Source organism: Saimiri boliviensis, chromosome 5, assembly GCF_048565385.1.
Source record: "Saimiri boliviensis isolate mSaiBol1 chromosome 5, mSaiBol1.pri, whole genome shotgun sequence".
In the NCBI taxonomy this organism is placed as follows: Eukaryota; Metazoa; Chordata; class Mammalia; order Primates; family Cebidae; genus Saimiri; species Saimiri boliviensis.
The window spans coordinates 130,820,526-130,845,615 of NC_133453.1; the positions used below are offsets into that span (position 1 = coordinate 130,820,526).

Consider the following 25,090-nt stretch of genomic DNA (forward strand, 5'->3'; position numbering starts at 1 on the left):
GAAAAATGTAATAATAACAAATTAAAAGAGAACCCATGAGAGAAGAAAACTTTCAGGCTTTGCCTTCTCCTACATTTGCTGCCTGGGAGCCTGTCCAGCCAACACTATTTTGAAGGACAGTTCCCATGTGCCCTAAGATAACTTTTTGACTTTTTTCCTCTCATAGCTAATAGTACTTGGTGGCTTCTATAGACCAACGTTCTGCCTAACCTGTTTCCCCATAACAGATTCATAAAACCTAGATTTTATTATTTTTTTTTTAAAGTTTGGTATCAGGCACCAAAGAACTATGGCTTAATTGTAACATCACAGAATGACGATTATTGCTTTTTGTTTTTCATTTATTTGTTCCCCTTTTCCCTTTTTTCTTTTTCTTTTCTTTCTTTTTTGTTTTTTACAGATTGTGTTTATTATTTATTTTTATTTTAAAAAGTTTTATTTCATTTTTAGTTGACAAATAGTATTTGCTTACATTTATATGGTACATGTATATGTTACAGATTGGTCAAACCAGACTAATAAACATATCTATCACTTCACATATTTATCATTTCTTTGTGGTGAGAACACTTAAAATTACTCTTTTATTGATTTTGAAATAATTCAGTGTATTATTATTAGCTATGAATACTACACTATGTAATAGATCACCAGACCTTATTCCTCTTGTCTAATTGAAATGCTGTACCCTTTCACCAGCATCTCTCTACTCCTCCCCCTTGTTCCCACTCCAGGCCCTGGTCACCACCATTCCACTCTCTACTTCCGTGAGTTTGACTTTTTTAGATTCCGTGTGTAGCGAGGTCACGTGGTATTTGTCTCTGTGCCCAGCATTTCACTTGGCGTATGTCCTTCAGGCTCATCCATGTTGTTTCAAATGACAGAATTTCCTGCTTTTGCTTTTTGAGGCTGAATAGTATTCCATTGTGTGTGTGCATATATATGTATATATGTATGTGTGTATGTATGTGTATATGTACATATATATATATATATATATATATATATATATATATCTCCATATATAGGTCTTCACTGATGGGCACTGTGGTTCTTTCTGTATCTTGGCTCTTGTGAATAACGCTGCACAGAACACAGGGGTATAGACAGACATCTCTTTGATGTACTGATTTCAATCCCTTTGGATATATACCTGGAAGTGAGATGGGTGGATTACATGGTAATTCTATTTTTGGTTTTTGAGGAGACATCATACTGTTTTCCAAAATACCTGCACTGATTTGCATTCCCACCAACGGTGTTCAGGGTTCCAGATCCTCACTAGCACTTGCTGTCATTCATCTTTTTGATGATAGCCAATCTAACAAGTGTGAAGTGGTATCTCACTGTGGTTTTATTTTGCATGTCTCTGATGATTAGAGATACTGAGCATTTTTTAATATACAAATGTTGGTCTTTTGTATGTCTTCTTTTCAGAAATGCCTATTCAGGTCATTTACCCATTTTTATAGGGTTGTTTTCTTGTTACTGAGTAATTTGTGTTCCTTTCATATTTTGGATATTAGCCCCTTATCTGATGTATGATTTGCAAATATTTTCTCCCAATTTGTGGGTTGTCTCTTTGCTCTGTAAATTGTTTCCTTTGCTATGCAGAAGCTTTTTAGTTTGGTGAAATCCTATTGTCTATTTTTGCTTTCTTTTTCTGTGCTCCTGGGGTTGTATCTAAGAAATCACTGCCCAGACTAATGTCATGAAGCTTTTTTTTCTTATGTTTTCATCTCGTGGCATTACAGTTTCTGGTCTTATGCTTTGGTCTTTAATCCATTTTGAGTTGATTCTTATGTAAGGGGATAATTCTCATTCTTCCGCATGTGGATATTCAGTTTTCCCAACAGCATTTATTGAAGAAACTGTTCTTTCCCCATTGCGTGTTTTTGGTACCTCTATAAAAAATTAATTGACTGAGTTTATGTTTGGGCTTTATTGAGAAAGCTTCACCACTGGCAAGGACCCATGTGACCATAATAAAATGTGAAACAAACAGATTTAGTAAGAAAGGCGGGGGCGGGGGGGGGGGGAGAGAGAGAGAGAGAGAGAGAGAGAGAGAGTGCGAGCGCGAGTGAGCACGAGAGCACAAGTTAATAGAAATAATTCAGCAAGGCAGTGTTTCCCAACACATATTCTATAGGACTTCAGTCTCTTGAGATGTTTAGAGAAAAAAGTTTGGTGGTCATCTAAATTTATGAAGCACTGGTGCTAGTTTTTCTTCTAACAGTTCACAATGCATATTGAAATATTAAAGAATCTGAGAAATCCTGCATTCATGGAGATATTTTCATTTTCTTTAACTCAACATTTTCTAGGCATTTTGGCTGTGAATTTCCTGCCTCCTCCACCTCCTTGTTCACACCCCAGCACTTACTAACATAGTACGGGATATATTTTGGGAAATGCTGCAACCAAGTTTCCCTTTCTGGTTTTCGAGCCTTGTCTTGATAGTAACTGTGAGGCAGATTTCATTTTGTCTAGATTTCGATAATAAAGAATATTGACAGCAACGTTCACTCAAATGTTTATTAAACTGTTAAAAATAATTTGTGATCGCAGGGACTATAATTTGAATACAGCACTATCCATACCTTCAGTTTCTTTCTTTCTTTTTTTTTTGGAATAGTATTTCAGTCTTGTTGCCCAGGCTGGAGTGCTATGGCATGATCTCGGTTCACTGCAACCTCTGCCCTGGGTTTAAGCAATTCTCCTGCCTCAGCCTCCTGAGTAGCTGGGATTGCAGGCATGTGCCACCACACCTGGCTAATTTTTTTGTATTTTTAGTAGAGATGAGGTTTCACTATGTTAGCCAGGATGGTCTTGATCTCATGACCTCATGATCTGTCTGCCTTGGCCTCCCAAAGTGCTGAGATTACCACCACCCAGGCATAAGCCACCGTACCCGGCCGTATCCATGCCTTCTTAACTGTGGAGCTAGAATTTTCCTTTTCCAGGATGGCTTAGAAACATGACTAATATTATGATGGAGACATTTTCATTCTTGTTCTAAGCCATCTCTCCTGGGATACACAGATGTCTACTTATATCAGGGCTTTGGTTAATAATTTAATATTGATTTTTTTAACCTATGAAATTTTTTTCCAGTAAGCTCCTTTTAAGAGAGTATTTTCTGTTGTCTAGTGGTTAGTTTATTTTTGCTGTTTTGAAAATCATTTTTACTTAAGTCTAATTTCATTTAATTGTCAGAAAATATTATTTGTATAATTTCTGCTTTCTTGGGGGGAAAATTTAAGGAGTTTTCAATAGCCTCATATATGATTAATTATTGCTGCAGTTCCATGGATATTTGAGAAAAAATTTATAAATATTCTCTGGAAAAACAAAGTTTGACATATGTCTACAAAAACAATATTGTTCAAATAGCATATATTATTATTTTTATGCAGTTGGTTTATTCAAGACCAAGGTGCAATCTTAAAAATCCTCCCGCTCCGAGAACAGTTTTTTCTCTTTCTGCCATTTTGTTATGTATTCCAATCCCATATTGTTTGATTGTTAAGAATTTATGAGTCTTATATGTTCATTGTGAATTGTGCCCTTTATCAAAATAAGATTTTAAAATCCCATTTAATGCACTCGATCTTGAATATGGCTTCGTTGTATATTACTATTACCATGCCTGCCTTAATTTATGTTTGCTTATGCTTTTAGTTGCAATATTTCTCCTTTAAAATGCTTGAACAGAGGCAAACAAAATAAAGAGATAATTTAAGGGCATTTCTCATACACATAACTTTTTCCCTTTCTCTGTCTTTAGAAGTCCCTCTTATATACAACATGCAGTGGGATTTAAAAAAAGTAATTCCTAAGTTTTTTTGTTTCCTTTACCTAGCAGGCTAGTTTTTTGTCAAGAAACAAAGTGGGTAGTTTCTCCTTGGTCCTCTTAATACCTACTTGATTCTGGAAAAAACTTTAAATTTTAAGCTGGGAGGATAATTTTTGGGCAGTGGTATTCTTGTCCTGCAGAGGGGCGGTGTTTCCCTGTCTGGTTACTGAAGTCTCCACTGTCAGGGGATGCAGTGTGGGTGGGGAAAGTCTCTTAGCCTCTTTATGATTAGTGCCCCTGTTTTGATTAGAGAAAATTTCTTCAGAATTCTTAAAGCTTGTTAACGAGAGGCCAGATGTCGTGGCTCATGCCTGTATTCCTAGCACTTTGGGAGGTCAAGGGATGGGGGAGCAGATCACCTGAGGTTAGAAGTTCGAGAACAACCTAGCCAACATGGCGAAACACTGTCTTTACTAAAAATACAAAAATTAGCCTGGTGTGGTGGTAGATGCCTGTAGTCCCTGCTACTTGGGAGGCTGAGGCAGGAGAATCACTTGAAGCTGGGAGGCAGAGGTTTCAGTGAGCCCGGATTGTGCCACTGAACTCCAGCTTGGATGACAGAGTGAGACTGTGTTAAAAAAAAAAAAAAAAGTTTCTTAACCAGATGTCCTAATTTCAGTGACTATTCCATTTTTGTATTGAGTTTTTTTTTTTAAATCAGTGTTGAAATGGGGCAGTATGGTAGGAAAAATTGATTGCTATTTGTTAGTTCTTTCAGCTTAGCAGTCCACGTGTATTAATCACGTCTATTAGTTTTTCAATACGCTCACAATTCTCCCTCTTACTTGGTTCTGTGATACTATGTGCTGTTGAAGTTTTGTGTCTCATTCTTTCCAGTGTTCTGGGTGGGTTCTATTTTCATGATAGCCATATTAAAAAAAAATTTAAACAAAGCATGATTATATTTGTCTCTTTTCACATGGATTGATTTTTTTTTTATTTGTACAAATTTATGGCTACCCGTGAAGTTTTGTTACATGCATAGACTGAGCAGAGATCAAGCCAGTGCTTTTAGGATCCATCACCCAAATAACATACGTCATGCCCATTAACACATTTCTCATGATCCTGCCCATCCCCTGACCCTTCCGAGTCTCCATTATCTATCATTTCCTTATATGCCACAGTGATAGGAAGAGGGCTTTATGCCCCTGCCCTCCTCCCTCTTGCTTTATGCCGAAACATGCAAGAATGATGTTTCCTGCTCGGTCTCGTTGCGCTTCTCCTAGACCATAGGAATAGCCCCCTTTTAATCACTCAATGCCCAATACATAAAAGTTGGATTAGATCAACAACAATACTTCTACACTACATGTAAGCTGTCGTTGTTTTCTGTTGTTGTTGTCATAAACAATGTTAATAACTTACATGCCTACTTTCTTTCTGCTCCAGACTCATCTCGACATTCTGGAAAAGAGTGTCAATGTCAAGGAGGTCTACTTCCGGCAGGATGTTCTCTGCCAGACGCTGGGAGGGAATCCGTGTCCCTTGGTGACCATCACGGCCATGCCTGAGTCCAACAGCAATGAGCATCTAGAGCAGTTCCGTGAGTAAAATGGGATCCTCTTCGTTGGAAGATTTGACTAAGTGTGTTCTTTATAGTCTTGGAAGCATTCTGTCTCTTTTAGAAAAGGTCCGTAAGGGGTTGGAGACTGTCTGTCTTTGTAGAAACACACCCTCAACTCTTCTTGGTATGACACAAAGGTTAAACATTAATGTTGCTCTGTTGTGAAAGGGAGAGAAAATGAATTCAAACTGTCAGGGAGATGAAATGACAGTTTGCTAATGATGGTCACTTCCTCTCTTAAAACAGAACCAGGACTCTGAATCACATTTTCCAGCTTCTAATCCAGGGACTTTTCTCACTGTGCTCACTGCTGTTATGTGATTCTCAGTCAGTCAAGGTTTGGAAAGGAAGAAAGTTGAGTTTTTGAACCCTGGCTAAAGAATCCCCTTGATAACCTGAATTCCATTTGTATCTGAAGGGCTGGAGATGTGGGGCAGGCTCTAGCTAAGAACTTTGAAACAAAGTCAAAACCAAACTCATGCACACACTCGCAGACACACAAATATATGGACACATACATGAACACATAGACACCCATAGACACAGACATACACACACACATATATATGGACACATACACAGACACATACACACACACACACACACACACACACATACACACACACACACGCACAGACACACACCTGTCTTTAAATGTTAGGATCCTGTCCTGAAGTGTATAGGTGTGACTGACCTGTCACCAACTAGCTTTTGAAAATGGTTTCTGACATAGTTTCAGACCTTAGGTAGGCAAAAAAAAACCCCAAAGAATGAGGAATGTTTTGCAATACAGAGAAGTTTTGAAGATTAAGGAAGATACTGGGGACCCAAAGATACAGCCTTCTCTGATGAAGATACAGATTTCCCCTATGATGATCCAGCCTTACCTGATGAAGGACTAGCCTCACTCAGTTGACTCTTTGGTGGATGGGAATTGTATTTTCTCACACCCCATCAGCATCTGACAGTGGATGCTTAACAACCTGGCTAATCAACAACCAATTACTCCATCTGGATTAATGAGGCCCTAAAACGCTTTAATGAATAATAAGGGATTTTCCAAAAATTCTCTGCTGTGTCTTATGCATTTAAGAGCAATTTCTGTCGCAGTGAGAGGGTCCTCCCTTCGGCAGATGAGCGGTGCTTGGGAGCTGGAGACAGTAATCCTCCCAGGGCAACTTTCACTGAACAGTTATTTATTTAAGAAAGTGGATGTGTGTAAGTCTCAGCTTCTCTTTCTAAAAAAGAGGTGAACGGAACTCCGACGTATTATTATGACATAAAAGTGCCTCCGTTTTTGCAGTTGTGTTTATGCTGACATTGGAACTTCTGCTGCTATTACAAATACGGAGAGTATTCTTACTTTAAGAAGAGGACTTGAAACATGCAAAGCCCCTTCAGTAATTTGGCACTCCAACAAATAATTCTGTTAAAAAAAGAGAGAAAAGATCTCTTAGTACAACCTTATATGAATCAAAAGAGGCTGGTTTCTGCTTGCTCTGTAAGACGGGGTATAGTAAGTGTACGCTTTTTGATCAGAACAGTTTTTTTTTTCTTTTAAACACGTGCTAGCATTTCCAATGTTCGTCTCAAGAAGTATCAGATGAATACTATGCATTTTCTTTTTGTCACTTGCAAATGACGATCACTGTGCTAGAGTCTGAGGAAACCAGGGGTCTGACCTAGGAGAAAGGGCTAGTTAGGGCCATCTTCATAAGTGTGTCACCTATACATGTGCCCAGGTCTTCTGCTTAGAAGGGCCATACACTCTGCTTAATGCTCCCTGTCACCCTCTTGAAATTCTTCATAACATTTTAAACAAGGATCCCTGCCTTTCCGTTTTTCACTGGGTCCTACAAGTGACATAGCTGGTCCCAGATGTGATCTAAGGTCATACAGGTAGAAAGTGGCAAAGGCCAGTGCATTTCTCATACTATCTCTCTCTTTCCAAATCACACAGGAAGAGTTTTAATCTATTTCTCCCACTCACCGAAAGTATTATTTGTATGGATTATGCAGCTGATTGGTATCTTTCACCATAGGGATTAATTTCAGGACCCCTTATTTTACAGGGGCCCTGAATACTATGATCTGTAGTGGTAACAGATTTTCAACCTTGTTATTCTGATTCCAGCGTCCACACACACAACAAATGTGCTGACTCCTTATTATAACACATGTACAACATCAACATCTGGCTTCATTCCTCTCTTCCTCATTCTGTCTGCAAATTATTAGATACTGGCTTAGTTGTTAAAACATTCATGCTAAATTCACCACAAATAAGTGTATTACTATCTTCTTGCTCACAATGAAATTTTATTTTTCTTTCCTAACCCAATGGAAGCATTTTCATGGTAGATGTTTCAGATACTGTAGCAGGCAGGGAGAGAGAGAGGATTCTTTCTGCCGGAATGCCTTTCTTCAGACCCATCAGGTAGCGGCACAGAGCTGAGATTCATGACATGAGCTACAGTGCCGGGGCACAGTTTCAACAGGGCTACATAATAAAAAAAGGAGTATGGGGTAGGTTACAAGTATATATGAATATATAAACACATGCCATTGCTGTGTTTCTAAAAGAAAAAAAAAAAAAACAAAAAAACCCAGCCCAGTATAAACATTACCTACCCTTCAAAGTGCAACTAACTGTGCCTGTAAATCAGAAATGGAACTACTTAATTTCCTTTCAACTTCAAAATGTGATGTATAGATTTAGAAGGAGGAAACAGCAAGTGAGCCTGCAGCTCAAGATTCTCTTGCCTCCAGGCTTCCCTTCAGGTGAGATTAAATTGTTTTACCTGCTTCCTCCCTCTCAGGGACTAGGGTAGCTTCAGTATTGGGATTGTATTTAGCTGTAATTTAGCTAGTTTCTGCTTCAGTGGCTGCAACTCAGTCTTCATAAGGAGCTGTGAGTGGAAAGAAAGGTTTTCTCTCCACTGTGTGGGATTATTACTTGAGTCTTACTTTAGAAACCCAGGAAATAGGACCATGTCTATGGAACCATGGGGGAACTCCCCTCTTAAGGCTGGTTCCACTGATGATCTGGTCTGAGGTCCTGGACCTGAAGATGATTGAGGACAACTTATTGATTACTTTTAGTTCCTCCCAGAGTCTGAGCTTCAGAGAGTCTTCCAACAGCGTTTGTTTGGTTTGATTTATTTTTCAAAGCATTTTATTTTTGAAAAGTTATTTTCCTGGAAACATTGAGCCTTACTTTCTTGGTAATATAGTTTCAGTTGAGTCGTCACCAGATTTGCCAGCTGTATACTTTATCACTATGGACAATTGAGGACAGTGCCTTCTTGAAATGATCCCAATAATGAAGATTATTACTTTACACCTTGATATCTGAGCCCTCAGAGTCAAACTGCTGCCAGGTCTTCAAGAGCAAAGTTACTCTCTGCCCTTTTCAGTGAGACAGTGAACAGGGAAGTTTTCTGGGAGATTGTCACTGAAGCCATTATGGAAGAGGGGAACTTAAGGAGAAATTGATGATAGCAGGGAAGCTTTCTTTATAAAAGGATTGACAGCTTAATCTAGCATAAGGGACTGTTAGTGGTGAATGAGGCACTGGGCAGTTAGGAAGTGCCCAGTGCCAACTTAGGACTTCCTAACTGCCCAATGCCTCATTCACCACTAAGGTGGGTACTTCCTAACTGGTAGGATTTGGGATGTCAAAGGAAAACAGGCAGGGCATTTGGGTTTTGCACAAGAGAACAGGAGCGAGGAGAAATACACAGAATCCAAGAAAATGGAACAGGGGACTCCAACAAGTTGGAGCCAAAGATAACCCGTAAGCAGTTTGGGGATAGGCTTGGTAGGCACAATCAATCCAGGAAATTCTTTTCAGTGCCTTCTGAGCCTGGTCTCCATTGGTTAATGGTGGTCTGGCATAGTTACACTTAGCCTACTTAAATCCTTTAACACATTATATGTTAACCGGTACTTTGATTAGCAAACCCTTTATATATGCAACTTCCAGGTAGATTTGAGAAGTTTTCTATCTTTAGTTTATATACTCTTCCAGAATAGGATATATGTCGGTGAGTGGTGTGGTATCTCCTTTCTTGAATTTGAACTGAGAGAAGATGCTGAATTTAAGCAGAACTAAAGAGCAATTCAGAATAAAGAGTTTTGGGGGGTCGTTATTTATCTAAACCCAGAAAGAAGAATGGTTCTACCTTTTCCCAAATTCAAAAATTTCCCCAAAACCATGCCTGCTTTCTGTTTATTTTCACACGGATTGAGTTGCCTTTGTGTGGAAATTACTCTTTCTCATGAACTCTTGGCTTTTTTATACTGACGTCTTGTTTCCATTTTGCAGATAGGGCCCATCAAACGTATTCCCAGATATCCCTCTTTAGGTTTTGGTTTAAATCAGAACACACGGCTTAGTGAAGGCTGCTATCATTTTGTTGACTTTTCCATTTTCTCCACATTTCTCTCACACCCTCACATTCTAAATTACCATTTTAGCCTGGAGAAAGTTCAGTCCCCATTTTACTTTGGAGAGCTACGTTTCTGATAGATGCTTCATTTTTCTTAGAAACTTTATTGCCAAATTGGACATCTCTACGTTCAGACCCTGACAACACTGTCTTGATTGTCCTGACGAATGATCTGAGAGAAGGAACAAATTTATGGAAATATTCTGAGCGAAAATGTCGTTATCCTATTAGAAACTCTCATTCTCTAAATGAATAGTCACTTACTGATTCACTGACTGGTGAGAAGTCAAGAAACAGCAAAGGTGCCTGGGAGGGGGTGGGTGTGCTATTTTTGCAATCTGAGACACCTCCACCCTGCATTTATTATAACCTAAAAGAGCGGAGCATAACCTTTATATGTCTCTGGAGGTGAGATAATCTCACTCGCTGTTGCAGTCTCCTATGGCTCACACATTCTTCTTTCCAGGGGGCCTGAGGTGGGGGAAAGCGGGAGGCTGCATTTGCAATTGTTAAAGAATACCTTTCTTTTCTTTTTTTTTTTTTTTTTTAAATATTCTTACAAAAGCGATGCTCTATTCAGCCTGCCATTATGCTAAAAGCTTTTCCTTGGAAGACAATAGCTGCTCTCAGAAAAAAGATTTACCTGGGGTCCCGAGGGTGTAATGAGCTACCACGCAGCACCTGCCTGGGGTTGGGAATTGTCACTTGTAAGTGTTTTTAAATTAGAAAGGAGTGGAAAAATACACAGTTACAGAATTCCCCTTTTGGCTTCTTTGCAAATCATCTTCCGCTCTCTCTGGCCTTTGTTTCGTTCTGAGACTTCTGATAAGGTGCGAAGAAGAGAGGTTTCCACTGGGAGGAGCTGGAAGTGACAACAGTGGTTGGTCTCAGGAAAACAGAAACTCAGGTGAAGTGCAAAACTCTCATTCTGGACATTTCTGTTTTTATACCTCCCAGAGGCATATGGGACAAGCATCGCTATGGAATTACTGAATTTTAGAGCTTAACAATCCATGAAGACTTATCGGGTCCAGATTTCTCAATTGCTGATGAGAGATTGGGCTGAGAGACATGAGCTGAACTATCTAGGTAACCTATCTAGTTGGTGGTGAAAGAGGCAGCTCTAGACCTGAGTCTTTTCAGACAAACAGGGCTGAAGACATTAGGAATACATAGATAAGTAGTACTTAGTCTTTGTCATTGAGGTACTCATAGTCTACAGGGCGTGTGTGCATGTGTGTCTGTGCGTGCGTGTACGTGTGTGTGCATGTGTGTGAGAGATGTTAAACAGGTTATCACAATACAGAAAGTTTTAACAGAACCGGGGTGAAACTAAGTTCAGTGGAGGCACAGAGAGGAGAGGATGTATCTGCATGGTAAAATCAAAGGGAGGCTTTTACCCACCGTGGTCCCCTGTATAAACTCCACGTGACTGGTGATCTTGTACTGACAGCTTTGCGTTGAAAGAAAGCTCAGTTGGCAATCCAAAAACGATTTGAAGAACAGTTTGACTCTTTCTTGAGAATTCATGAAAAGTAAAATATGTGAAACACATCAAAACCCGCTTAAATTTGTTTTTCCTCATTTTTCTCACTATTGTTGATCCACCCGCACCTAAATAGTGTCTCACCACAATCCTACCCTCTTCAGACACAAACCCTCAAACCATATGACATCTAGATTGGTTGAATATCTCCTTTCTGCTTTCCTCTTTGGCCTAGTCACTCTAATAATAAGAAGGTAGGAATTCTTCTTCCTTCCAAGGCTGGTTGAAAGTGAGGGGAAAGATTGTAAAACCTTAAAGGTAGTTAAATAGCTTGGCTTACACCCTATCATGTAAATATTTTACTCTTCTAGAGTTTTACATGATATCATCTGGTCCTCGTAATTACCTTATGAATTAAGAAAGTAATTGTTACAACTATTTTATGGATGATAAAATTGAGATTTAGTGTAAATGTCACTGATTTATACTTGAAGTCAGACTTCTATATGCAGAAAAATGGGGGAAGTATCTTTTTCAAGAAGAAACATAGCATATGCAGAAGCAAGGAGACCTGGACATGGTGCTTTGAAAATCTCAGGGTGTCTGGGTGTGGTGCTTCATGCCTATAATCCCAGCACTTTGGGTGGTTGAGGTGGATGGATCATGTGAGGTCAGGATTTCAAGACCAGCCTGGATGACATGGCGAAACCCTGTCTCTACAAAAAAAAAAAAAAAAAAAAAGGAGCCAGGTGTGGTGGTGCATGCCTATAATTCCAGCTACTCAGGAGGCCGAGGTAGGAGAATTTCTTGAACTCAGGCAGTGGAGGTTACAGAGAACCGAGATCATGCCATTACACTTCAGCCTGGATGACAGAATGAGACCCTGACTCAAAAAAAAAAAAAAAAAAAAAGAAAAAAGGAAAAGAAAAAAAGAAATCTCAAGGTGCCAGGACTACAGAATTGTGGATTGAGTTATGGGGACAGCAGATAAAGTGGAAAAAGTAAGTTGGACTAAATCATAGGTGGCCTTCTTTTTCATGTTAAAAAGTTTTTATTGAAGGCAATTATGAGCTGAGGGGATGTTATTTAAAGCAGAGAAATGACAAGATCAGATGTGTCTTGGAGGAAAGTTTTGTGGCAGTAATGTAGAAGAAAGTCTGGGGTAAGGCTAGAGGTGTCGTGGAGTCCAGCACAGAGGAACTCTTAAGCATTTATATCTTAGATTTACTGGGGTTCAAATATTGACTCTGCCATTTGTTAGCTTTATGACCTTGGAAAACATGCTTAAACACTTTGAGCCATGGTTTCCTTATATATAAATTGTGGATAGTAGTACTTATATACTATTCATAGAGCAATTAGGAGATTATAAAGGGCTTAGAAGGGTCTCTCCCACATAGTGAGTGTTCAAGGAACGCTAGCAATTGTTGGTCAGCTATGTGGGTGATGAGGTTTCAAAAGAAGATAGGTCTAGGGAAATGGGTGGGACGGGCCTAAATTCAAGAGCTGTGTCTCAGAAGTGAGAGGTACTTGGTGACTGGCTGAGAGTAGGGATGAAGGGTAAGGAGTTGAAATGTTAATATTTCCACTTTGTTTGGTGAGTGGATAGTTGAATGCCAAGAAAAGAGTATACGAAAAAGGTAAGACTGTCGTGGGAGGATAACGAGTTTGGTTTTGGAAATACACATTTTCAGAGGCCTGAAAATTGTGTAAGAACTAAGGCTAAACATGATTATAAAGCAATATGCTATAAAATGTATTTTAGAGAGAAATAAAACAAATTTTGTACTACCTGACAGATTTTCTCAATTAGCAAGGATATCACAGTTGACTCTATGCAGTTATTACTGCAGAAACGTGGTGCATTTCATCAGAATCAGTCCCAGAGTGTTCTATTCTACAAATGTGTTCATGTGATGTAGTTTTATAGTTTATAATTCTATTCTACAAATGTGTTCATGTGATTTACATATTTTAAGGTAATTAACTATTTACAAAACATTTACATATGACTAATACCTCACAGCAACGCTGTGAGGTAAAAAAATAAAAAAGAATTGTATTTATTATCTCCATGTTTAGATGATGAAATGGAGACCTGAGAAAGACATATAATAAGTAGGAGAGCTAGAGCTTGGATTTAAAACAAAACTGAATTCTAAACCCCATGATCTTAACTCTTGTAGTCGACTGCCTCTTTCAGCTGTGCAATAATGAGGGAAAATCCTTCATCTTCAAGATACAATCACCCCTATGTCAATATAATTGTTTATACTACAAATCATATATTCTAGGTCTTCTCCAATGATCATTTAAACACTAAAAGCCCTTATCATTTTAGTAAAATCTGAATATTACTGTCTCTACAAGACTCTGCATGCTTTTCCCACCTGTATCTAAAGTGCTTCAGCCCCGCTAACCTCCTTTCTATTTCTTGAACACAGTACCCTGACCACTTGCCCTGAGTCTCTGTATTTGCTGTTTCCTCGGTCTCTAACACTTTTTCTTCATAGCTTTGCACGGTTGATTTCTCCTTGCCATATAGTATCCAAGCTCAGGTCAAGGAATTCTTCCTGGATCATCCTATCTAATGTTCCTTCACTCCTAATTTCTTTGTCACATGACCTTGCTATTTTTTTCTTCATTGTCTCTATGACTGAGCTCCATGAAAACACAGACTATATACTGTGTTTTTTTCCCCATTATAGAGTGGTCTTGTAACTAACACAGTCTCTGCACAAAGCAGGTGCACAATACATGTTTATTCAACAAGTAAGTGAAATCCCTGCACCTGTTCTTGCTCCTGCCCACCATGCAGGGCCTTTAACCTTTCTTGAAAAGTTATATCTTATCCTGGTATTTCTTGGGTCTTCAAAGTTAGCCACAAATTTACTCTTCAAGCAGCTGTTGGCTACGGTCTCCACGTATGGGCCACTTCATTTTTTCCCTGATGCTTGGACTTCTCTTCATAGTTGTTTGTCATCCTTGTAGTCTGGAAAGGTCTTTTGCCATTGCTGTGTTTTCAGAGAGCTACCTGATTCCGTGTAAAAGTAGGAGAATAGCCCTCTTCAAAACTGTGCCACATATCCACACTACCCCAGAGGGTATGAGTCTCCCCACGTTTCTGGTGAAAACAGCTTTATCATCACAGGCTGGATGAGGGAGAGAAACCCCATGCCTACAAGATTCAGATGCCTTTCTCTTTCAGGATTCTTACACCCAAGGCATAAAAAACACAACCAGTGTTTCTCTTTCAGGATCCTTGTACCTAAGGCAGAAAAACAAAACCAATTTGTCTTGCATACCTGTTAACACATGTCCCGAGGGCTGGGTAATTAGCAACCTTGTCCCCCAAACTTAGAATGCAAGGTTGTGCTAGCCAGGTGTGACCATGAGTTTGCTATTAAGATTCCCAATGAAATAAGTGGTTTTCATAAAACAAAACAGTATAATTTATTATTCATGTGTATTTACATGCGTAGAAAAAGTATAAAACCATGCTGAATGAAAGCTACCACCAGATTCAACATAGTGATTCCATCTGAGGAAAGAGGAAGCAGAAAGGGAAAGCAAAATGTGTCCTAAATCTAATCTATTGGTGAGTTTGTATTTCTTAAGGAAAACCAGTTCTAAAGAAATACGGAAAAATGTTAACGACTTTAAACATAGGTGTCTGTCATACTATTTTCTGTCTCCAACTATTTTTATGTTTCATTTCTAAAATTAAAAAAAGTAAAAAGTGCCAACATGTCATCGTTGTCTAAAAAATGCATTAATTAGTTAGAAATGTGAAAATAACTCTGCATTCCTCCTATGACTACTCCTCAATTACTGTTAATAGTTTTCTGTTTATCCTTTAATATACAAATGCATGCACACACATGCACATTCACGTGCTGATGCATAAATACACATGTACAGAGCCTTAAAATTTAGGTAAAATGTACTTAAATTGGCCTTCTTGACAATGGAAGTCTATGACTTCTTTGGAAGTCCAAATCTCTGTCCTATTAATTCTGAGACTTGACAGCCTTACCAGATTCTGTGCTCTCACTTTACACTCCCACAAAACATAAGAGATTATTTTCCTCCATGGCTGAGTCAATACTTTTATCTGTCTTCTGCATTTTTATACTTACTGGTTTAAAAATTTTTTAAAATATTTTTTATTTTTAAAAATTTTGGTGGGTACATAGTAGGTGTATATATTTATGGTGCACATAGTAGGTGTATATATTTATTTATAGTGAGATGTTTTGATACAGGCATGCAATGTGAAATAAGCACATCATGGACAATGGGATATCCATCCCCTCAAGCATTTATCCTTTGGGTTACAAATAATCCAGTTACACTGTTTAAGTTTGTAAATGTTCCCTTGTCTGCAGTTTTTTTTGGGAGAGTTAGAGAAGGGCTGCAGTTAATTCTTTATATACTTGGTAGAATTTACCAGCAAAGCCATCAGATCCTTTTTTGTTGAGAGTCTTTTGATTACAGATTCAATCTCCTTACCTGTTACTGGTCTGTTAATATTTTCTGTGTCTTCATGATTCAGTCTTGGTTGGTGTATGTTTCTAGGAATGTTTTCATTTCTTTTGGGTTATCTAATATGTTGCCGCATAATCGTTCATTGTAGTATCATGATCCTTTGTATTTTTGTGGTATCAGTTGTAATGCCTTTTGTTTATAATTTTATTTAAACCTCCTCTCTTTTTCTCTTAGTTTAGCTAAAGGTTTGTCAATTTTGTTTATCTTTTTGGAAAAGCAACTCTTAATTTTATCGATCCAAAGATTCTGGGTGGGCCATTTGGCGTGATACACAGGCAGGCTTCCTGTTGCAGTCTTGGGACAGGTTGCTAGTTCCAGGGTCAGCAGGTGAGTGGGTCTGAGCCTGGACTTGCTGAGGTGAGCCTACAGTTAGGGTGTGCTGGAGGTGGCCCTGAATCCTAGGTCTCTAAGGATCAGCCTGGTGCAGGGGGCCACTAGGGTGAACCTGTTCACTGGATCTCAGGGCAATGGCTTGGAGCTTGGGTTCTCAGGGGCTGAATAAACACCTCTTCTGAGACGGGGTTGGACCGTGGGTCCGCTGAGGCATGTAGCCATGGGTTCCAGCCTAGAGCTGGCAAAAGCATTTGTATTTGCTTCTGTTAGTCACCTGAGAGTGCTAGCAAATTGGGATGACCATATTCTCTACCACGGATTTTTGGGATCACATATGAATCATAAATTCAAACATATGTAAAGATTAGCTTATCATTATAAATTCCTAGGAAAAGTTTGACATAAAAAGTTGATCCAGCTCTCCCCTTCTGTGAATTAGGAGTAAAGACCAGGGATTTCCTACTGAATATCCTGCCATGGGTGAGCCTGGTGCTTCAGTCCCAATTCCCTGTGTCCCTTGCAGCCCTCAGAGCAGAAGCTCAAAGTCTCCAAGGCTTTGTTGAAACCTGCGGGGGAGAAACATGCTCTGATGCTTGCTTATTTTCCAAGTTTTTTTTTTTTTTTTTTTTTTTTTTTTCGGTTTCACTTTGTTTTTGGCACTTACAGATTTATTCTTTCAGATCAATTCAGCAATGCATCAAAAATGACTTTTGAATAAAAGAATTTAACATTATTGTTGTTTTTTGATGGATTATTCAGAGTATTTAGTCTATTGTTCTGCAAAAAAAATGGAAGTTTTTACCCCTTGATCTTTCCACTTTGCAGGCTACTTTTTTTCCATTAGAAAGAAAAATGAGTCTATTTTTTGTTTGTTATAATGGATAATATGAATTTGAAGGTCTGTCTGTAATTTGAAATAGCATATCTGCTATTCTATGTTTAGAATTGACATTATTCCTGCTGAAAAGAATATACTTTCTTTATGATTCTTTTTTTTTTTTTCCCCTTAACAGGCAGTAAGAATTTTAGTGAAGAAATATTTTGGAGTTTCTGAATTAAGATTCCAACCAAAACCTGGGTTATCTCCAGGGATTCCTGTCTATTTTGTTTTTTTACATTGTGAGTATCAACAGAAGAGTGTGATTTTTATTTTTCTTTTTTTGCTTGTAAGATGACTAATTTACCCAGAGGCACCACTTGGGTGTGACCTAAGAATTTTAGTGAAGAAATATTTTGGAGCTTCTGAATTAAGATTCCAACCAAAACCTGGGTTATCTCCAGGGATTCCTGTCTATTTTGTTTTTTGACATTGTGAGTATCAACAGAAGAGTGTGATTTTTATTTTTCTTTTTTTGCTTGTAAGATGACTAATTTACCAAGAGGCACCACTTGGGTGTGACTTTAGTCACTTGTATCCAACATCAATGCCAGAAACCTCAAAAAGACAAGTTATCTGATACACCACACCCAGCTATTCTGATCTGTGAGACTTGCTTGAGATACCTTCAGTTGCGGAAGGAGCCTGTTCCCTTGCAGCTGATGGAAATTCTCTCCCTCCCAAGATGGAAATTCTTAATTGTAACTTGTGGGGTCGGTGTAATTAGAGTAATTTAGACAGTAAATAATTCTCAGCAGAGCTGATCGATGTTTTCCATGCTCTCAAAAATCAGGATAGAGTAATGCAATAGAACCCAGAGATGGATTGTAGCTATTTTTACGCAGTGAATGTTCAGGAGCTAGTGGGATTCTTCATTTCTCTGTTAGAGGTAAGTGATGAGTGATTATGGCCACAGGGACTTCCTTCTACCCCAAAACGAAACGTACACAGTCACAGTCAAGCCAGGTTACAGCATGCTGAGACTGTGTTGTACTCCCACTTTTTCTTAGAAGTAGGGATTAGATTTACTATAGGAAAACTGATGTGAATGACGTGGCAGTTTTCAGTTTGTTGGTGGTGTTTTCCTACTGCCATTGTCTCAAAGTTGTAGAAAGGAAATTGTTTGGCCAGGCAGGCGATTGTCAATAGGAGCCCTCTTGAGGAGGTAGCTGGGAGCTCACTTCACTGATTCCCCTCACCAGAGAGATTCAGGAACACGGGTTATGCGCTGAGTCATTGGGCAAATTAACTGCCCCAAATGTGATGATTAAAATGTATGTCCATGAGCCACCTTGGTAATGATTGGGTGATCGAGTTCTCCCTTTACTGTGCATTGCTGCCTTTCCCGGCGACAGATGATCGCATTAAGAGCTTGCATGCTGCAGCTCAGAGGGAATTGGTGTTACCCCAGTGTCCTATGCATATCTTCCCTGCAGCTGATTTTCTGTGGCTCATTGAGCATCAAGCCCAGGTGGCAGCTGTGGATTTTGACATCCCACAATTTTATAGGGCAAGGGCATTCTTAACATGTAGTGGTGCACATCCCGTTAGGAAGTGGCTATTCATGAAACTGACAGGGTAAAGCTCTAATTAGAAAGACCAGCAGGACTCTCTGTACCCCAGGATGCTTCAACAGAGCTGTCACTGTCTCCCCTCAGGCAGGATCATCAGGCTGAAAAACTGAGCAAAAAACATTTTGTTCAATGTTCAACAAAAATAACTCCCGTCGTTAGCAACATGACAAGTGAAAGGAGGATCTGCATGTCAAACGAAAAGCAGGTACACGTCGTTGTGAATAATGAGTGATTCTGAAAACTTTAAGCTTCTGGGGAAGCAGTTTTCAGCTTCTGGAAGGTGCTATTGGAAACCCATAGAGTAAAATGGGTATGCTTCTCTAGTTTTCAGCACATGGGAGCTTAATTTGAGGGTTTTGGGGAACACTTTAGTCATGAAAAGAAGTGGGGGCCAACTGAATTTGAATCATGGATTATCACAATATTTTGCAGGGCTTATTTCTTTGAGGCAGATTTTCTCAATCTTTAAAGTGGAGGGTTTTTCTTAAGCGACTATCTTCTTTGTTAGGTATATAATGTAGTCTTGCTTATTCGGATTCCGAACTCTTTAGAAAAAAAACACACAAAGAATTCCCACATACCAAATTGCAGTCTGAGCACACTTACACAAACAGCATTTATTCCTTATGATTAAAAAGAAATGTAGCCAGATGGCATGGCAGTTTCTTAAGTTGTTATGAAAAGCAAGAATCCTTATTTTAATTTCTTTTCAATCAATAACAATTTCTAATTCACAAGGAAGAGAAAAGCGAAATAGAAACTGTCTTCCTTTGAAGGACGCTGTGATGTAATGATTTGCTGGGCAACTTACATAGTTTAATTAAGCACTCTGATTAAATAAATATGTAGCCAACAGTTCAGCCTGGCAATCAGCTTAATCTCACTTACTGTTGTTCAGACCCCAATAATTGATTAATAATACATTATCATTTATGAATTATTGACTTCAAGTTATTATAATTGTGCCTGCTTTGTTCATAGCACCTGCTGCCACATGTTAATTATGAAATGCTCAAGCACTTTCTTGGAATAACTTAAGAGATAAAGCTGATGCAGTTTTTAATGAAGCAGTACTGTCTTTAGTTCAGAGCCGGTCAGAAGAGCTAGGCCTGTATTGTTCATTAAGTGAGAGCAGGCATTTAACATTTTTAGAGCCGAGGCTCACAGAATTAAAGACAAGGTTGGAAGGCACCACACACAAGTTAAATGATGAGCCCTGCTAAATGAGATGGGTGATATCAGAATCATAAACCCCTAGATCCTTACTACCAGTGGATTCTGCTTATTGAGGGTATCTGAATATATATTAAATACGTATCATTCCTGCTCTTCCTCCTGGTGCTTACAATCTATCTTTGAGGTTTGGATATGCCCAATTTGGGAATTCTAGCAGAAGGATCTGACCTCTCTTGGGTATAGGTGGGAGCTATTCACAGAAATGGCCTCCCTCTCTGACAGAGGCCTTTGGCCAAAGAAGAGGAGTTACCACATCTAAACCAGGATAGTCTGTTTCATGTTACTTAATTCACCTAGTTCTGTTTAGTTATTTTTTCTGGCTAGTAAGATCTTGCTTTAGAGTACCAGCCTGGTCTATGCTGAGAAAGCTGGGAATAAATCCACGTTAAAAAAAAAAAAGCGGGGGCATGGTGTCCCCCTGGCCAGCCTGGTTATGGCAGCACAGTGAATTCTTGCGTGATACCCAAAAGAAGGATGAAATTTAAGGAGCAGGAACCAATTGGAGAAGTTCCATGGCCCCTTCCTCCATGTTGAGTCTCTTCACACAGGCATTTGTGAAGGACCCGGGCTTAATTTTATTGAAGACACCTTGGGAAGCATCATCGTCACCACTTCGGCTTCTATAGCCCAAGAGGAACCCTTCACTCAGGAGTGAATTGGAGATCCCATAATGGCTGGCTTTCCTGAGAGATGACTTCCCCAGTAGGAAGCCCCTTTGATCCTGAGCACCTCGCTCAGACATCAGCAGTGTAGGAAGTAAGACCTGGTCTTCAGGTGCCATCTTTTCTTGTGAATTCCATGAAAAGCCATGTTGTCAAGGGCATGTTTTCCAGGAAAGAAGGCATTTCGATAGAGTTGTAAAACATGGGCTTGTCATCAGACTTGGATTGGAAATCTGGGTTTTCTGAATTTTGAAAAGTGGCTTAAACTGTCTGAGCTTCAGGTTCCTCATCTGTAAATGGGGATAATATTTCCACTCTCACAAGGTTGTGGGGAGGATTAACGAGGTAAGGTACATTTTCCTAACACAGGGTAAAGAGAGGGTGCTTGTTAAATGCTCGTATGCAAAATCATTCACTCCATCCTTCTTGTTTATTGCAAGCTGAAATGTAATTGCCCATTTTATACAATGCCATTTTAACACTCAGGATAACCGCAAAGCCTTTTGAAGGGTGAAACTCAAGTGGATGAAGCTACTCAAGAGTTACAGCTCAGGTATAGGTTTTGGAGTCACTCTGATCTGCACTCAAATTTGGGCTTTCACAGTAGCTAGGTAGACTTGTGAAGGTCTTGGGCAACCTCTTTGAGCCTCGGTTTCATCATCTGTAGAATGAAATATCTATAATATTGTCACATACAGCTATGGTAAAGCTTAGGGAATTGGTGTATATGAAACACAGTGCCGAGGACACACTAGATGCTCAATAAAATATTAGTACTTTACCTTCCTTTTATTTCACATGGGAATACTATAGTTAGCATTTACCTCTAAAGTGACACTGATCAAAGAGAAGGATATAGCTTTTCCCATTTGTAGTCTCAGAAAATACCAGAGGGGAGAAAATAGCAAGCATTATAAAACATCCTGTCTCAGCCTAAAGCTCTCAGCAAAAAACCTCATCTATATTTGGCACACCCAGTTAAAGACAGCTTTCAGCAGACTAGAGACTGAAGCACTATCTCATTTATGCTGTTCAAATGAACCCAGATGTACCTGACTTTTGCTTGGGCAAATGAATTTCCTTCTATTCCTTACCTACTTCTTGATTCCTAGCTTGTCTGCGAAAGACAGACCCATGAAGGATGCCTAACAGGGTCCCATTACAATAGTGCAAAAGGTTTAGAGGAAATTACAGGGGAGAAGTGTCCTGTCTTAATACACTGAACCGCTGTTTCTGAGTTGAAATAAATCCCAGCTCATCTTGGAGTAAAGGCTCTTTCAGAGGCCCTGAATGATTCCTTAGAACTTTGAGTTGGGCTTGATTTGTTTTTGTTGGATTCCTCCTCTTTCTGTCACACCCGGCTTATACTAAAGAACCACACCCACTCATGCCATGGGTGGACAGGCACAAGCCGTCAGTCACAGGAGTGAACAGAGTGGGTTCAGGAGCCTGATGGCCCTGGCTCTCATGCCTGCTCTGCCACTTGGTAATCTGAACATCTGTCTCCTCCTCTGAGAAACCCAGAGGTCAGTCACAGTGGAGGTGACCCCGCTTCAGAGGATCAGCGGGTCCCTTGACTTTCTGCAGGCCACCAAAATAATACTCTTCCTGTCTGCCTGGATTGTATCTGTGAGGTGGAGGAGCAAATTCATGGTAAGGAGAAAACAGGTCAGAGAGTCTGAAGATGACAGAAGCACATTTTCCATCACACCCAGACTCTTGTCTTCCTCAGCTGTGCTGAGAGCACTCATCTGGGCTCCACTGTGTGAATCTCCATTTGTTCAAGTCACTGCGTATCGTTTTTTTCTGATCTCAGTGGAGCGCTTGGTCTTGATCCTCCTTTTCCCACAGAGCAGGAGACTGAATCCTGCCAGGCTGATGCAGTCCGGTGAGAAGCAGTGCTCTTGTGTAGGATGATGGTGGAAGCTTGTACTGGGACTTTCAGGGCTATGAGCTGTCCTGTGAACAAACGAAGACTTCAGCTTCCACGGCCACCAATCTAGAATCGTCCCCTCCTGCCATCGTCCTTCACAGCATTTATAAACATGCAATTTGGTTATTTCCTGCCTCTCATCTGTTTCCAGCTTCTTCCTCTCCATCCTTTCTTCCAAAGGGATTTGCATAAAGGCAGGCTGTCAATACTGTTCTTAAAGGAAGTGTCTACAAAACACTTTGAATCAACCTAGTTTCTAGCTCATCTGTTTCCATAGCAACCAATCATGATGTCACAAACAGAGGGGGGTGAGTTGAGGTGGGAATTAGGTGGTAAGAGAGCAGATGGGCTTTTGTAAAGTAAGAAAAGGAAAACAATATCCTCTCCACACAGAAATTTCCTGGGTAATAAAGAGCAAGGGAGAGATAAATAAAGAAGCAATGAGAGAAAGGAAGAATCCTTTCCAAACAGAGTTGGAGAAACTAGGAGTGAAAATTAGCAACACTTGTGAGCAATGCTTGTTTCCTTTCAGCCGGTATGAATGATGAATCTGCATCGCTCCCCTGGGATGATGCACAACATGCACAGCGAGGAAACAAAACTTTGAGAGGCTAAAGAATGTGCCAGGGCCGTGAAGCAAGTCACACACTAGCTTTGGGAGGAGGATTGAGTTGCTATTAATAATGAAATAGAGCAGGAATTGACAAACTTTTTCTGTAAAGGGCCAGATAGTAAATATTTTAGACTTCGTGGGCCAGATGATCTCTTCTTCAACTACTCAGCTTTGACTTTGTCACACGAAAGCAAGCACAGACAATGAACAAATGGACATAGTCATGTTCTAATAAAGCTTTATTTATAAAATAGAATGGGCCAAACGTGGTCCATGAAATTCTTGAAGTGGAGGGCTATAGAATGTAAGTTTCACACTTAAATGGGAAGGTCCTTGATAGTTGTATGGATCCCAGATGCACTCCTGACAGTTCTGGGGTGTGTATTATAGTGTCATGAGTGAAAAGAATAGATGGTACTGAGGTCCCAGCTTCTTCATTTATTCAACACTTTACTGTGAATCTGCTTCATGAAATAATTTTTTTTGGGGTGTTGGGAATATAGCAGTACGTGAATGTCTGTCATCAAAAGTTTTATGTCCTAATTAGCTGTATAGCTTGGGCAAACCATTAACCCAAAGTCAGCCCAACTTTCTCTTTTGGAGATGTAATTTTTAAAAATCATGAGTCACATTACATATAAAGAACAATTTATGTAGAACATAAAAATAATCAAATTTCTATTTGCCCACCATCCGTGTTAACGTAAAGTAGAACATTGCCACTAGTGTGTTTCTCCCAGGTCTCATTATCCTTCTCTTATCTTTGGACTATTGTGTTATTTCCTTTTTTGTCTGTTTTTTGATTTAATCATATAAATGTTTTATTAAAAATATAAAGCTTAATTTTGCCTCTGATGTTTTAAATGATATGAGCCATAATGTAGTAGTATCCTTTGACATGTATCTTTCGGTCAGTGTTTTTTGTTTTTAACATATATCCACACAGATGTGTGTACTTATTAATAAAACTTGGGTCCAAAGACCACTAGGGCCAGATGTGTAGTCAAGCAATGTTAGAGTTATTAACTTGCTGCAGCAATAGAGAATGGAGAATCACTGAGCCTTTCAAAGGGGAGTTATGGGAGGGTATTTGAAGGGTAGAGTCGATCATAGATATTTTTGGCAGGGATTGGTCAGGATTTGTAAGCCAGGAGTTGCTGGAATTGTCAGTGGGTTTATCTTTAGAATGCATGAATCCATGTAGAGGTCAGTTTGTTTGTGGTTTTATTTTAGGATATATGGATGTGAATGAAATGGTATTATATGATCTGTGATGTTTGTTGTAGCTGAATTGGCCATAGTTTATTTTTCTTGTGAGTCTGGGTGAATTTTACACATGTTGATGAAACCATCAGTTTTCCCCGTACAGCCTTCCTACCAATCAAGGCATTAAAACAAATAAACAATTTAACTTTATCACTATTGTTTATCTTTGTTGCTGTATAATATTCCATTATATGAACAGACAGACATTTACTTATCCAATCTACTTTTGATAACATCTAAATTGTTCCTGAATATTTGCCATTACAAGGGATGCTGCTATGATGTGATTAAAGGTTTCTCCTAATCGAGAATATAGTAGAAGGGGATCATAGTATCTAGCAGTAGGCAGATGTTTAACTTTACTAGGGAATACTGCACTGGTTTCTGATGTCATTATGCAAAGTTAACTTCCTGCCAGTTGTGAATGAGGGTTGCTCTGCAACCTGGCTAAGTTTCTAATTTTTGCCAGTCTAATGAGTATGTGATGGTATCTCACTATAGTTTTAGCTGGCATTTCTTTGATAATAAATAAGGTTGATCATTTTCTTAGATGTTTCTTTAGCCCTTTGGATTTCCTCTTTTTTGATGTTTCTGTTCATCTCCTCCTTCCTGCCCTCACATTTTGTTAGTGGCTTATCTTTCTCTCACAATATATATGGACTCCTTCTGGCTACTGATGTGTTATAAT

General features: G+C 39.3%; 1 protein-coding gene across 5 annotated transcripts in view; it reads left to right on the top strand.

The window, feature by feature from the left end:
* The window catches only part of AGBL1 (AGBL carboxypeptidase 1), a 945,533-nt gene that overhangs the window by 187,948 nt on the left and 732,495 nt on the right, over positions 1-25,090 (top strand). For all 5 annotated transcript variants that reach the window (XR_012517828.1, XM_074399984.1, XM_074399982.1 and 2 more), the window contains exon 17: positions 5,249-5,402. Coding sequence is in view for 4 of the 5 variants with exons in the window: in XM_074399984.1 (XP_074256085.1) it covers positions 5,249-5,402 (154 nt within the window). In the remaining variant the exon portion in view is untranslated. The remainder of the gene's footprint in view (positions 1-5,248; positions 5,403-25,090) is intronic.